At 46.1% G+C, this 13,740-nt stretch overlaps 2 protein-coding genes across 2 annotated transcripts in view; one reads left to right on the forward strand and one right to left on the reverse strand.

Annotated features, from left to right (window-relative positions):
* Positions 1-11,887, reverse strand: part of LOC134984218 (oocyte zinc finger protein XlCOF7.1-like) — a 46,428-nt gene extending 34,541 nt beyond the window's left edge. Inside the window, exons 1-5 of the mRNA XM_063949847.1 lie at positions 10,997-11,887; positions 9,632-9,780; positions 7,623-7,814; positions 6,760-6,838; positions 6,540-6,641 (exon numbers count right to left, since the gene is read on the reverse strand). Coding sequence (XP_063805917.1) covers positions 6,540-6,641; positions 6,760-6,838; positions 7,623-7,814; positions 9,632-9,709 — 451 coding nt within the window. The 5' untranslated portion in view covers positions 9,710-9,780; positions 10,997-11,887. The remainder of the gene's footprint in view (positions 1-6,539; positions 6,642-6,759; positions 6,839-7,622; positions 7,815-9,631; positions 9,781-10,996) is intronic.
* Positions 1-13,740, forward strand: part of LOC134984215 (oocyte zinc finger protein XlCOF7.1-like) — a 194,752-nt gene that overhangs the window by 146,696 nt on the left and 34,316 nt on the right. The gene's annotated exons all lie outside the window — the stretch shown is intronic.

The following is a 13,740-nucleotide window of genomic DNA, read 5'->3' on the forward strand; positions in this document are numbered from 1 at the left end:
TAAGAAGTCAATCCATCCTGCATGCAGATGAGTTCACTTCTCTCCCCTAAGTCCCTCGTAGCAGTGAGCCTGTTGCCAGCAGGACTCACTGAAAATAAAAAACCTAAAAACTTTTTCTAAGCAGCTCTTTAGGAGAGCCACCTAGATTGCACCCTGCTCGGACGGGCACAAAAACCTAACTGAGGCTTGGAGGAGGGTCATAGGGGGAGGAGCCAGTACACACCACCTGATCCTAAAGCTTTTAGTATTGTGCCCTGTCTCCTGCGGAGCCGCTATTCCCCATGGTCCTTACGGAGTCCCAGCATCCACTAGGACGTCAGAGAAAATCGGATCTTTCGATGCAGGAGCTAGTGTTACCCTGGTCCCTGAGCAGTAACGTTCATTGGGAATGGTCGTAAGTGAAGTCAGCTGTACTGGAGAGCCTCGAAAGACGTCACCATCATCCCGAGAAGTTGCACAGAGAGGTGCAGGGAGACAGTTGTGTCCTCAGTACCTGAGTCACTAGCCTCTATAGGTCCTGGATCTTATTCTCTGGTAAGAAAGCCCTCAACCTTACTGTGTCCAAGATGAGATATAGGAATGGAATCCGTTGCATTGGTCTGAGGTTAGGTTTCTGGAAATTCACCATCCACCCATGTTGAATGAGAAGTTGATAAGATGTCTGAGCATCCTTGATGAGCCGTTCTTGAGAGAAGGCTTTGATCAGGAGATCGTCTCAATCCTGCCACCATTACTGCCATGATCCTCGTAAAAGAGTCCTGGGGCTGATGATAGACCGAATGGTAGGACCCTTCATTTGGAAAGGATCCTGCACCAGTGCAAATCTTAAGTAAGCTTGGTGGGGGGTCCAAATCGGGATATGCAGGAATGCATCCCTTATGTCCATGGATACCATTAACTCTCCTAGTTCCAAACCTGCAATAACTGACTGTTATTTTATGAGCGTCCTTTGAAGCCTGGCACAGATAAGCAGCTAATTCTCCAATATGCTCTGCTACTGAGAAACCTCCTCCATGCTACCTATTCACGCCCAGTCCATGTGACAAGGTGCTGGTACAAAAATTGCTTTTGATGCAGTGTGCGACCTGACATATCCTTTAAGGTGGTCACGCTAGGCCTAGGTGACATTGCCTTGTTTGAAAATGCCCAGTAGGCCATTTAACCATTACACTTTTTGATAAAGGATTCTTAAATTCAAACCTCCTTGGCACTTGAAAGCGTTTATCAGGCTGCTTCCAAGCATTCGTGTTATGCACACCAGTGCCTGCAGGAATGTACTGGTGTCTGAACGGAGAGGGATGCAAAACAAATGAACTCACAGACAGACTGGGGAATATGACATTACGTACACAGAAGGTGATAGTGTAACAAAATAAACACAAAGTGAACAGAGAAGCCCAGAGGCTAAGAAACTGGGTATCTCCCTAGTATTAGGAGTGCTCAGATGGAAAGAAGCAAGATGTTGTGTTTTAATACGTAGAGAACCCGAAATGCTGTTGCTAAGGGCAACAGCAAAACCCTAAAGGGTTACCAACGGGTGTGGCAGTAAACTCCTTGGTCAGAGATGGAATAATAGACACAAGGAGAGTCTCCACAATCCTAGTCCTCACTTGCAGTGCACTGGTTCAGCTTACTGCCACTAAACTGACACCAGAACACCTTGCACAGTGAGAAAGGATTTTGGCAGGCAAGTCTGAGAATACAGCCGCAAACTTGCTAAGTTCACAGAGTAGCAAAAGAACCCCAGCAAGTTAAACGACTGACTCCAGTCTTACTGCTAGGTCTGGATTGGCAGACTGTAGTACCAAATCCCAAGGCCTATTTGCAGTAAGCAACAAACAAATACAAAGCTAAACAGTACTGGCTAACTTTCAGGAACTGACTAACCAACAAAGATTCAGCAGCATCTGCTTAACCTGAGAAGAGGCCTTATATAGCAGGTGCTGTCCACGCCCCACTTAGACCTCACAGACTGTGAGCACAAAAACCAGCACCGGATCCCCTGCCGTGCACAAAGCCTATAACCACTGCACAGCAAAAGACCCGAACCGGAGTATCAGCTGCGCTCAGGCCACTCCGCTAGCACTTGTCTCCCGGTTGCCATGACGACGTGGCAGCATAGAGGCAGGAGACCCTAACAATTCGCCATCTGAGTCTGGAGAGTTCTAGGAATAGGGAGCACTACTGGCAACGATTGTGGGATACGAATCAATCGAAAACTCTCTGTATCCTTAACTTCTTACTTCCTGAAGTTTAGGGTCTCTATATCCGCTTCTATAAGGGAATCTAAACTCCTGATCTAAGGCAGACTTAAGTATCTTGCCACTTTATCTATAATAAGACCCTCTTCCTCCTTCGTGTAAGATGAGGATGGTTCTCTTAATCGACTTGTTCGCATTTCTTTATGCTTGCGCAGGAGGGATTAATTTAAATCAGAAATTCCTCCATAGTCTTTGAGAATCCCTCAGTCCTTTCCGACTGCTGTTTGCAGGATTCTGACATTTCCTTTGAAATACCTGTTAGGGCTTGCTCCCATGACCTTGGCGGAGCCTTCCTCCCGTGCTGGACGCCCTTAACAAGACAGGCAACGCATACCCAGGAGCCGCTCACCCTTGCTCATCTTACTACATTTTGTGGAAACATAATAAGTCTTAGTGCTTTTGACATTTGAAGCCGTACCCCATAGAGCGCTCCTCAGTGCTTCCCCCCTTTATAATAGGAACAGAAAGACGGTAACGGGTGATGGGAGTAAAGGTACTCTGGATCCCCCTAGCTGGACCTTTCTAAACACTACACACAAAACAAAAAATAACAATTTAGAATAATAATATCACCAGCCTCACACACCCAACTGTATTTCAGTTCTGAGGTCAGGGTTGTGATCCAGTCGTTCCCATCATTTTATCGGGATCTTTTGTTTAGAAGTTCCTTGAAAATCTAAAGCATAAAAATGCCTGTCAGAATCCATTGAAAATCCATTGCAGCAGAGTCCTAAATACAAATGTCCAGTAGAGGGAGTAGTTGCTCTATTATAATAACCCGTCCCTCTGCTCTGACCGGCCAGGAAGCCCATCTATTCTAAAGGTAATAACGCCTGAGAGAGTCCTAAATACAAATGTCCAGTAGAGGGAGCAGTTGCTCTATTATAATAACCCGTCCCTCTGCTCTGACCGGCCAGGAAGCCCATCTATTCTAAAGGTAATAACGCCTGAGAGAGTCCTAAATACAAATGTCCAGTAGAGGGAGCAGTTGCTCTATTATAATAACCCGTCCCTCTGCTCTGACCGGCCAGGAAGCCTGTCTATTCTAATGGTAATAACGCCTGAGAGAGTCCTAAATACAAATGTCCAGTAGAGGGAGCAGTTGCTCTATTATAATAACCCGTCCCTCTGCTCTGACCGGCCAGGAAGCCCATCTATTCTAAAGGTAATAACGCCTGAGAGAGTCCTAAATACAAATGTCCAGTAGAGGGAGCAGTTGCTCTATTATAATAACCCGTCCCTCTGCTCTGACCGGCCAGGAAGCCTGTCTATTCTAATGGTAATAACGCCTGAGAGAGTCCTAAACACAAATGTCCAGTAGAGGGAGCAGTTGCTCTATTATAATAACCCGTCCCTCTGCTCTGACCGGCCAGGAAGCCGTCTATTCTAAAGGTAATAACGCCTGAGAGAGTCCTAAATACAAATGTCCAGTAGAGGGAGCAGTTGCTCTATTATAATAACCCGTCCCTCTGCTCTGACCGGCCAGGAAGCCTGTCTATTCTAATGGTAATAACGCCTGAGAGAGTCCTAAATACAAATGTCCAGTAGAGGGAGCAGTTGCTCTATTATAATAACCCGTCCCTCTGCTCTGACCGGCCAGGAAGCCCGTCTATTCTAAAGGTAATAACGCCTGAGAGAGTCCTTTTGGCGCCTCTATTCATTTAAAAATGGCCGCCATTTATTTAATAAATATATATTACTAAGGCTCTCTGGGTCCTTCCTAGGGTCACTCTACCCCCTTAACGGCTGCCCCAGGCCGGACTTACTAGCAAGAGGATCAGTTTCTATTAATTTCCCCCTTTGTCGTCACCCTCAGCCCTCCGCTGGCGGCGGGAAGGGACGAGAGATCATCTGAGCGGGCGGTGGACGCACTTCCCAAGCGCCCGTAGTGTGTGTGATGCTGCTACTGACAGGAGCGCTGTGTATCCCTCCGCTGGCGGTGGGAGAGGGCGAGAAACCATTTCAGCGTGTGGCGGGAGGTCAGTGCGCGTCCCCGCTGTATGTGAGGATGCCGCCGCTGACAGCCGCGATGCGTCTCCCTCCGATGTAGAGGGGGGGGGGGGAGGAGCTGACATGCAGCGGGAGTAGAAGCCGGCCAGGGAGTGTTTGAGCATTCGCTGTGCGTATAAAAGAAGTCGGGCGGCGGGGGAGCTGCGCTGCTAGTCTGCCAGGACATAAGTTACAGGAAGCCTGGAGGCAGCAGCGTGCACACTGGCCAGATAATAATAATAATCATTTTTTAAACTTTAAGTTGTGGGAATTGGAAGGAGTCTGCTAATAGCCTCTGCCTTTCTATCTAAGGCCCATATTACCCACCAGTACTCACTGCCCATGGAAATGCTGACTCTGTGCTCCGGATTTTCCATAGAGAGATGCAGATCCCTTTATATGGGATCATTGTCTCTCTAATTCAAAGGCTTTTGTGCCCCTTTTCATTAGGTTGACGCAGCCTGAGTTTTCTGTAATGTTACCTCCTAGGCACAATTTTTCAAACTGAGGGAGAAGGGATGTGAAGGGGGAGGAGCCGGCTGTGCAGACAATGCTAATTTTACATTGTGCCACACCTCCGGTTGCAAGCTTTAGACCCCTACTGTATAAGACTCCAGTGTCCCCTAGTGGATGAAAGAGAAATACAATTTAAATTGAGGTGAAACAGTATAATATCATTGTATAAGACACATACAGCTTCTCTACACATTAGATCCAAGGATATTAAAAGAACTTAAAGAGGTGCTGGTAGCACCATTGACAGAATTATTCAACCAGTCATTAGCTACAGGAGAAATTCCAGGGGACTGGAAAAGAGCAAACGTAGTCCCACTGCACAAAAGTGGAAGCAAGGAAGAGGCAAACAACTACAGACCAGTGAGTCTTACATCAGTAGTAGGGAAATTGATGGAAACACTCTTAAAAGAAAGAGTTGTAGATTATCTCAAATCCGGCAAATTACTGGATCCCAAACAGCATGGATTCACTGGGGGAAGATCATGTCAAACGAATCTTATTGACTTTTTTGATTGTGTGACTAAAGTGATGGATAAAGGTGGAGCCATGGATATACCTTATCTAGACTTTAGTAAGGCTTTTGACACAGTCCACATCGCAGACTGCTAAATAAACTTGAAAGTTTGGGATTGGATATTAGGATTATTGAATGGATAAGATCTTGGTTGAAGGATAGAACACAGAGAGTTGTGGTAAATGGAGTGCATTCACAGGAGGGAAATGTTACCAGTGGAGTACCCCAGGGATCTGTACTTGGACCAGTGCTTTTTAATATCTTTATTGGCGACATTGCAAATGGCATTAAAGGGAAAGTATGCCTTTTTGCAGATGACACAAAGGTATGCAACAGGGTAGACACACCAGGTGGGGCAAAACAAATGATTGAGGATCTAGGTAGACTAGAGGAATGGTCAAGAGTCTGGCAATTACAGTTTAATGCCAAAAAATGCAAAATCATGCACTTGGGTCTCAAAAATCCTAAAGCTAAATATAGTATTAATGGCACTATACTGGAAACTACTGAGGAGGAAAGGGATCTAGGAGTCACTATTTCAGATGACTTAAAAGCAGGTAAGCAATGTAACAAGGCAATGAGGAAGGCTAGTCAGATGCTTGGCTGCATTGGGAGAGGAATCAGTAACAGAAAGAAAGAAGTAATAATGCCACTGTATAGGTCATTGGTACGGCCTCATCTAGAATACTGTATTCAGTTCTGGAGGCCATATCTTCAAAAGGATATTAATACATTAGAAACTGTACAAAGGAGGGCAACTAAAATGGTGCATGGCTTACATCACAAAACATACCCAGAAAGACTAAGAAATCTCAATATGTATAGTTTGGAGCAGAGAAGGGAAAGGGGGGACATGATAGAAACTTTCAAATATATGAAGGCTTTTAACAAAGTCCAGGAGGGAAACATTCTCCAAATGAAGAGAAGCAATAGGACACGAGGACATGCACTGAGACTGGAGGGGGGGAGGTTCAGGGGAAATTTGCGGAAAAATTATTTCACAGAAAGGGTAGTGGACAAGTGGAATAGCCTCCCATCAGAGGTGGTAGAGGCTAAGACAGTAGAGCAATTTAAACATGCATGGGATAGACATAAGGATATCCTTACAAAGAAATAAGGATCAAATAAGGTTAGTGATAAAAAAAATAAAAAAAAATAAGGGGCAGACTAGATGGGCCAAGTGGTTCTTATCTGTCGACAAATTCTATGTTTCTATAGTGACAGTCACTTTGGTATATTTGGGAGACCCTAAATCCCACCTACCTGATCCTCCTGTGGGATCCTGTGATTCTCCTCTGTACAATCCTGGGAATACAGAGGACGGGGACGTCTCACTGGGGTATCTCTGTTACTGGGACCATCTGTAGGAGACACACAGTGACTGAGTACAGTGTATATATGTGATTATCAGATGATGTGTGTATATAGGGGCCCCCATACCTGCTCTCCCCTGTACAATACATGACAGTCTCCTCTTACCCGGTGATGTGAGGGGCCGGTGATTCTCCATCATCACGTCCTTGTACAGACCCCTGTGTTCCTCTATATACTCCTCCTCCTGCATGGAGACATAGACAGTGACATCCTGACACCTTATAGGAACCTGACACACACAGTGATACAGTCATCACCCAGACACATCCCCCGGTGTTACTGTATAATGCCCCATTCCCAGCAGTCACCTCTCCAGTCATCACCCAGACACGTCCCCTGGTGTTACTGTATAATGCCCCATTCCCAGCAGTCACCTCTCCAGTCATCACCCAGACACATTCCCCGGTGTTACTGTATAATGTCCCCTTCCCAGCAGTCACCTCTCCAGTCATCACCCAGACACATCCCCCGGTGTTACTGTATAATGTTACATTCCCAGCAGTCACCTCTCCAGTCATCACCCAGACACGTCCCCTGGTGTTACTGTATAATGTCCCATTCCAAGCAGTAACCTCTCCAGGCATCACCCAGACACATCCCCTGGTGTTACTGTATAATGTCCCATTCCCAGCAGTCACCTCTCCAGTCATCACCCAGACACATCCCCCGGTTTTACTGTATAATGCCCCATTCCCGGCAGTCACCTCTCCAGTCATCACCCAGACACATTCCCCGGTGTTACTGTATAATGCTCCATTCCCGGCAGTCACCTCTCCAGTCATCACCCAGACACGTCCCCTGGTGTTACTGTATAATGTCCCATTCCCAGCAGTCACCTCTCCAGTCATCACCCAGACACATCCCCCGGTGTTACTGTATAATGTCCCCTTCCCAGCAGTCACCTCTCCAGTCATCACCCAGACACATCCCCCGTTGTTACTGTATAATGCCCCATTCCCAGCAGTCACCTCTCCAGTCAGCAGTTGAATGATCTTGTTGGTGAGTTCCAGGATCTTCTTGTCATTGTGTCTCTCATGTGTCAGTGAGTGAGGTGGAGGCACCGTGATTGGGCTTTGGGTTCTACTCAGTCCTCCTGATACACGGGGATGGCTGCTGGGTGTCTCACACCCATTGGATGTCTTCTTCACTATTGTGTAATCCTGTGTAATGGTGGAGACATCAAATATCAATATATACACTCCCAGATCCACTCACCTCCCCAGTCATGTCCCTGTATTATTACTATAGATATAAGTGACGTCACTATGAAGCTGCAAGATCCCTTAACCTCCTCAGTCGTGTCCCTGTATTATTACTATAGATATTAGTGATGTCACTGTCAGGCTCCAAGACCCCCTCACCTCCCCAGTCATGTCCCTGAATTATTACTAAAGATATAAGTGATGTCACTGTGACACTCCAAGATTCACTCACTTCCCCAGTCATGTCCCTGTTTTATTACTATAGACAAAAGTGACATCACTGTGACGCTCCCAAACCCCTCACCTATGCAGTTATGTCCCTGTATTAATACTATAGATATATGTGACGTCAAAGTGATGCTCCCAGATCCCTTCACCTCCCCAGTCATGTCCTTGTATGATTACTATAGATATAAGTGATGTCACTGTGACACTCCCAGATCACCTCACCTCCCCTGTCATGTCCATGTGTTATTACTATAGATATGTGACATCACTGCGTCACTACCAGATCCCCTTCCCTCCCCAGTCATGTCCCTGTATTTACTATAGATATGTGATGCCACTGTGACGATCCCAGATCACCTCACCTCCCCAGTCATTCCCCTGTGTTATTGCTATAGATATGTGACATCACTGCGCCGCTTCCAGATCCCCCCACCTCCGTAGTCAAGTCCCTGTATTTACTATAGATATAAGTTACTTATCAGTAACGCTTTAAAATCCTCTCACCCCCCCAGTCATGTCCCTGTATTATTACTATAGATGAGTGACGTCACTATGAATCTCCAAGATCCCATCACCTCCCAAGTCAAGTCCCTGTATTATTACTATAGATATACGTGATGTCACTGTGATGCTCCCAGATCCCCTCACCTCCCCAGTGACATCCCTGTATTATTACTATAGATATGTGACCTCACTGTGATGCTCTGATTCCCAGTCATATTCCTCTATTATGACTATAGATATTAGAGATGTCACAGTGACGCACCCAGATCCCCTCACCTCCCCAGTCATGTCCCTGTATTATTACTATAGATATAAGGTCACAGTGATGCTTCCAGATCCTATCACCTCCCCAGTCATGTCCCTGTATTATTACTATAGATATAAGTGATGTCACTGTGACACTCCTAGATCCCCTCACCTCCCCAGTCATGTTCCTGTATTATTACTATAGATATAAGGTCACAGTGATGCTCCCAGATCCCCTCACCTCCCCAGTCATGTCCCTCTATTATTACTATAGATATAAGGCCACAGTGATGCTCCCTGATCCCCTCACCTTCCCAGTCATGTCCCTGTATTATCACTATAGATATAAGGTCACTGTGACGCTCCCAGATCCCCTCACCTCCCCAGTTATGTTCCTGTATCATTACTAAAGATATAAGGTCCCTGTGACACTCCCAGTTCCCCTTACCTCTCCAATCATGTCCCTGTATTATTACTATAGATATAAGTGATGTCACAGTGATGCTCCCAGATCCCCTCACCTCCCCAGTCATGTCCCTGTATTATTACTATAGATATAAAGTCACAGTGATGCTCCCAGATCCCCTCACCTCCCCAGTCATGTCCCTGTATTATTACTATAGATATAAGGTCACTTTGATGCTCTCAGATCCACTCAACTCCCCAGTCATATCCCTGTATTATTACTATAGATATAAGGTCACTGTGACGCTCCCAGATCCACTCACCTCCCCAGTCATGTCCCTGTATTATTACTATAGATATAAGGTCACTGAGACGCTCCCAGATCCACTCACCTCCCCAGTCAGTAGGTAGATGATCTCCAGGGTGATATTTATTATCTTTTCAGTCCTGTGACTCCTGTCCTTGTCCATCCTTTGTGAATCAGAGAGAATACAGAACGTGTGATGTGTAATAAAGACTCCGTTCCCCACAGCTGGAGTTCCTTGGAATAAATATAATACATAAAACATATTGCACATGTAACATAGTAAATATAAAATAGAGTGGTCATTAAGTCTCCTATTTGCTCACAGCCACAGAGTCCTGGTCAGTGTCTCCGAGGTTCCTGTGACCCAGCCCCATAAGGCTGTACTGCATAGTGGGACTGATCTAGAATGTAGCGCTATTGTGGGTGGAGTCACAATGAGCTGATGTTCGGTACACCGCTCATGTGCAAAACCCGTACGGAGCATGTGCTCTATGTGTCCTGAGTTGTCAGACGAGTATGGCTGCAGCCATGAAGTGGTGTAAGGGTGAGAATTGGTTGTGAAGGGACAGGGTCTCCTGAGGGAAATTTCATGGCCTCATTCATGGAGCTGCGGCGACAGTCTCCGTGACCTCAGGTTTCACACATCCAGCCGATGGTGTAGCAAAGGTGGCAGGAGACAGGCAAGGAGGTGGCAGAAGACAGGAGGTGGAAAGGCGGCAGGAGACAGGCAGGGAAAAGGTTGCAGGAGACAGGCAGGGGAAAGGTTGCAGGAAACAGGCAGGGGAAAGGTTGCAGGAGACAGGCAAGGAGGTGGCAGGAGACAGGGAGGGGGTGGCAGGAGACAGGGGAAAGGCGGCAGGAGACCGGCCAGGGGGAGCAGGAGACAGGGAAAAGGCGACAGGCAGGAAAAAGGCGGCAGGAGACAGGCAGGTGGGCTGCAGGGTGGAGGTGGCAGGAGACAGGCAGGGGAAAGGCGGCAGGAGACAGACGGGGTAAAGGCAACAGGAGACAGGCAGGGGAAAGGCGGCAGGAGACAGGCAGGGGAAAGGCGGCAGGAGACATTATTTGTTCTCAGGAGATTGAATAATTTCTTAATCATTTGTAATAAAAGTTATATTTTACTCTTTGAGAATATCTCATTATTTCTTCACAAGAGTGCGCCCACAAAGAAGTCTACTTTCTTTCTCTTGTCACTGTGACACTCCCAGGTCCCCCTCACCTCCCCAGTCATGTCCCTGTATTATTACTATAGATATAAGGTCACAGTGATGCTCCCAGATCCCCTCACCTCCCCAGTCATGTCCCTGTATTATTACTATAGATATAAGTGACATCACTGTGACACTCCCAGATCCCCTCGCCTCCCCAGTCATGTCCCTGTATTATTACTATAGATATAAGTGATGTCAAAGTGACACTCCCAGATCCCTTTACCTCCCCAGTCATGTACCTTTATTACTATAGATCTAAATGATGTCACTGTGACACTCCCAGGTGTGTGATATACATTTTCTTCATACTGCTTCAATTATCATCTGTTACACATGCCAGGGATATTATGGTCTCTGCTTTAATATATCCGAGAATTTGAGCAATATTTTCAATCCCCACAATTTCATATAATAAAATTAATAATAATAATAACAACGACACTAAAGGCTGCACCCCAGCATAAACATAATAACATATGTCTTTATTAACAGGACACCACAGGTTGCTCCTCCAGTATAATAATAATAAAAGGACACCACAGGCTACTCCCCCTGTATAATAATAACAGGACACCACAAGCTGCTCCTCCTGTATAATAATAATAATTACAGGACACCACAAGCTGCTCCCTCTGTATAATAATAATAATAGTAGTAATAATAATAATAATAACAGGACACCACACACTGCTACTCCTGTATTGTAATAATAACAATAACAACAAGAGACAACAGGCTGCTCGCCCTGTATACAAATAATATCAGGACACCACAGGCTCCTCCACCTGTATAATAATAATAATAACAGGATACCACAGGCTGCTCGCCCTGTATACAAATAATATCAGGACACCACAGGCTCCTCCCCCTGTATAATAATAATAATAATAATAATAATAATAATAATAATAATAATAATAATAATAAAAATAGGACACCACAGGCTGCTCATCCTGTATAATAATAACAAGACACCACAGGCTGCTCCTGCTGTATAATAATAATAATAATAATATTAATATCAGGACACCACAGGCTGCTCCCCCTGTATAATAATAATAACAGGACACCACAGGCTGCTCCCCCTGTATAATAATAATAACAACAACAGGTCACCACAGGCTGCTCCCCCTGTATAGTAAGACGCCATTACCTGATCTCCACGGACACTGGGAGGCTGCACAAGTCGATGAAAACTCACTTCCTGCATGTGGAACGCACAGTCCGGAAGTAAGGTGGAACGCACAGGCAGGAAGTAGGGTATGATTGGCAACGGTTGCTACCTTGTTACTGGCACCTCCCCTCCTCCACCCCGCCCAAAGCCCAGCACTCTGTAATGACTATTACCATACATGTCCTCAGTGGAAGAGGCCGGCGGCCATTTTCTTGTAGACCAGTCCGGCAGCAGCAATAGGTTCCCTGGCCGTGTAGTGACGTCAGGAGCGGCGGCCATTTTCCCCTGGTCTGAGCTCCGCCTTCCTTCTATCATTCCCACAAGGCAGCAGGAGCAGAGAGCAGCCATTGCTGTGTCTGGCAGCAGGTAATGATATTATTATTATTATTCTATAGGCTGAGCAGCTCTGGTGTCAGGTTCTGTACTACAGGGGGAGCAGCCTCTGGTGCCTTGTTATAGTGCAGCTGGAGCAGCCTCTGGTGCTGCATTATCCCTGTACAGGTGGCTGACACTCTAGTGTCCTATTACTGTAATACAGGTGGTGCAGACCCCGCCGTTACCGTAATACAGGTGGTGCAGACCCCGCCGTTACCGTAATTCTATACACGGGACATTACTTGTGTTGTGGCATTGTGCTGTACAGGGGGAGCTGCCTGTGTTGTCATAGTATACAGGGAGAGTGGCCTGTGCCATCATAGTATACAGGAGGATCGACCTGTGTTGTCATAATATACAGGGAGAGTGGCCTGTGCTGTCATAGTATACAGGAGGAGCGGCCTGTGTTGTCATAATATACAGGGGTAACAACTTGTGTTGTCATAGTATACAGGAGGAGCAGCCTGTGTTGCAATAATGTACAGGGGCAGCATCCTGTGTTGTCATAATAGACAGGAGGAGCAGCCTGTGGTGTCCTGTTGTTGTTGTTGTTGTTATAATACGGGAGGATCAGCCTGTGGTGTCCTGTTATTATTATACAGGAGGAGCAGCCTGTGGTGTGCTATTATTAAACAGGGGGAGCGGCCATTGGTGTCCTATTATTATTATTATTATTATTATACAGTAGGAGCAGCCTGTAGTGTCCTGGTATTATACAGGAGGAGCAGCCTGTGGTGTCCTGTTGTTGTTGTTGTTGTTGTTATAATATGGGAGGATCAGCCTGTGGTGTCCTGTTATTATTATACAGGAGGAGCAGCCTGTGGTGTGCTATTATTAAACAGGCGGAGCGGCCATTGGTGTCCTATTATTATTATTATTATTATTATTATTATTATTATACAGGGGGAGCAGCCTGTGGTGTCCTGTTATTATACAGTAGGAGCAGCCTGTAGTGTCCTGGTATTATACAGGAGGAGCAGACTGTGGTGTCCTGTTATTATTATATAGTGGCAGCATTATTATTATTATTTTCTCATACGTCCTAGAGGATGCTGGGGTCACCATTAGTACCATGGGGTATAGACGGGATCCGCAGGATACATGGGCACTTTAAGACTTTGAAAGGGTGTGAACTGGCTCCTCCCTCTATGCCCCTCCTCCAGACTCCAGTTTTAGAATTGTGCCCAGTGAGACTGGACGCACTACAGGGAGCTCTACTGAGTTTCCCGGAAAAACTTATGTTAGGTTTTTTATTTTCAGGGAGGACTGCTGGCAATAGTCTCCCTGCATCGTGGGACTGAGGTGAGAGAAGCAGGACCTACTTCTGTGAGTTCAATGGCTCTGCTTCTGGCTACAGGACACCATTAGCTCCTGAGGGTCTGATCACTAGGTACGCCTAGATGCTCGTTCCCAGAGCCGGCCGTCACCCCCCTT

The sequence above is a fragment of the Pseudophryne corroboree genome (genome assembly GCF_028390025.1).
Source record: "Pseudophryne corroboree isolate aPseCor3 chromosome 3 unlocalized genomic scaffold, aPseCor3.hap2 SUPER_3_unloc_40, whole genome shotgun sequence".
NCBI classification, from domain to species: Eukaryota; Metazoa; Chordata; class Amphibia; order Anura; family Myobatrachidae; genus Pseudophryne; species Pseudophryne corroboree.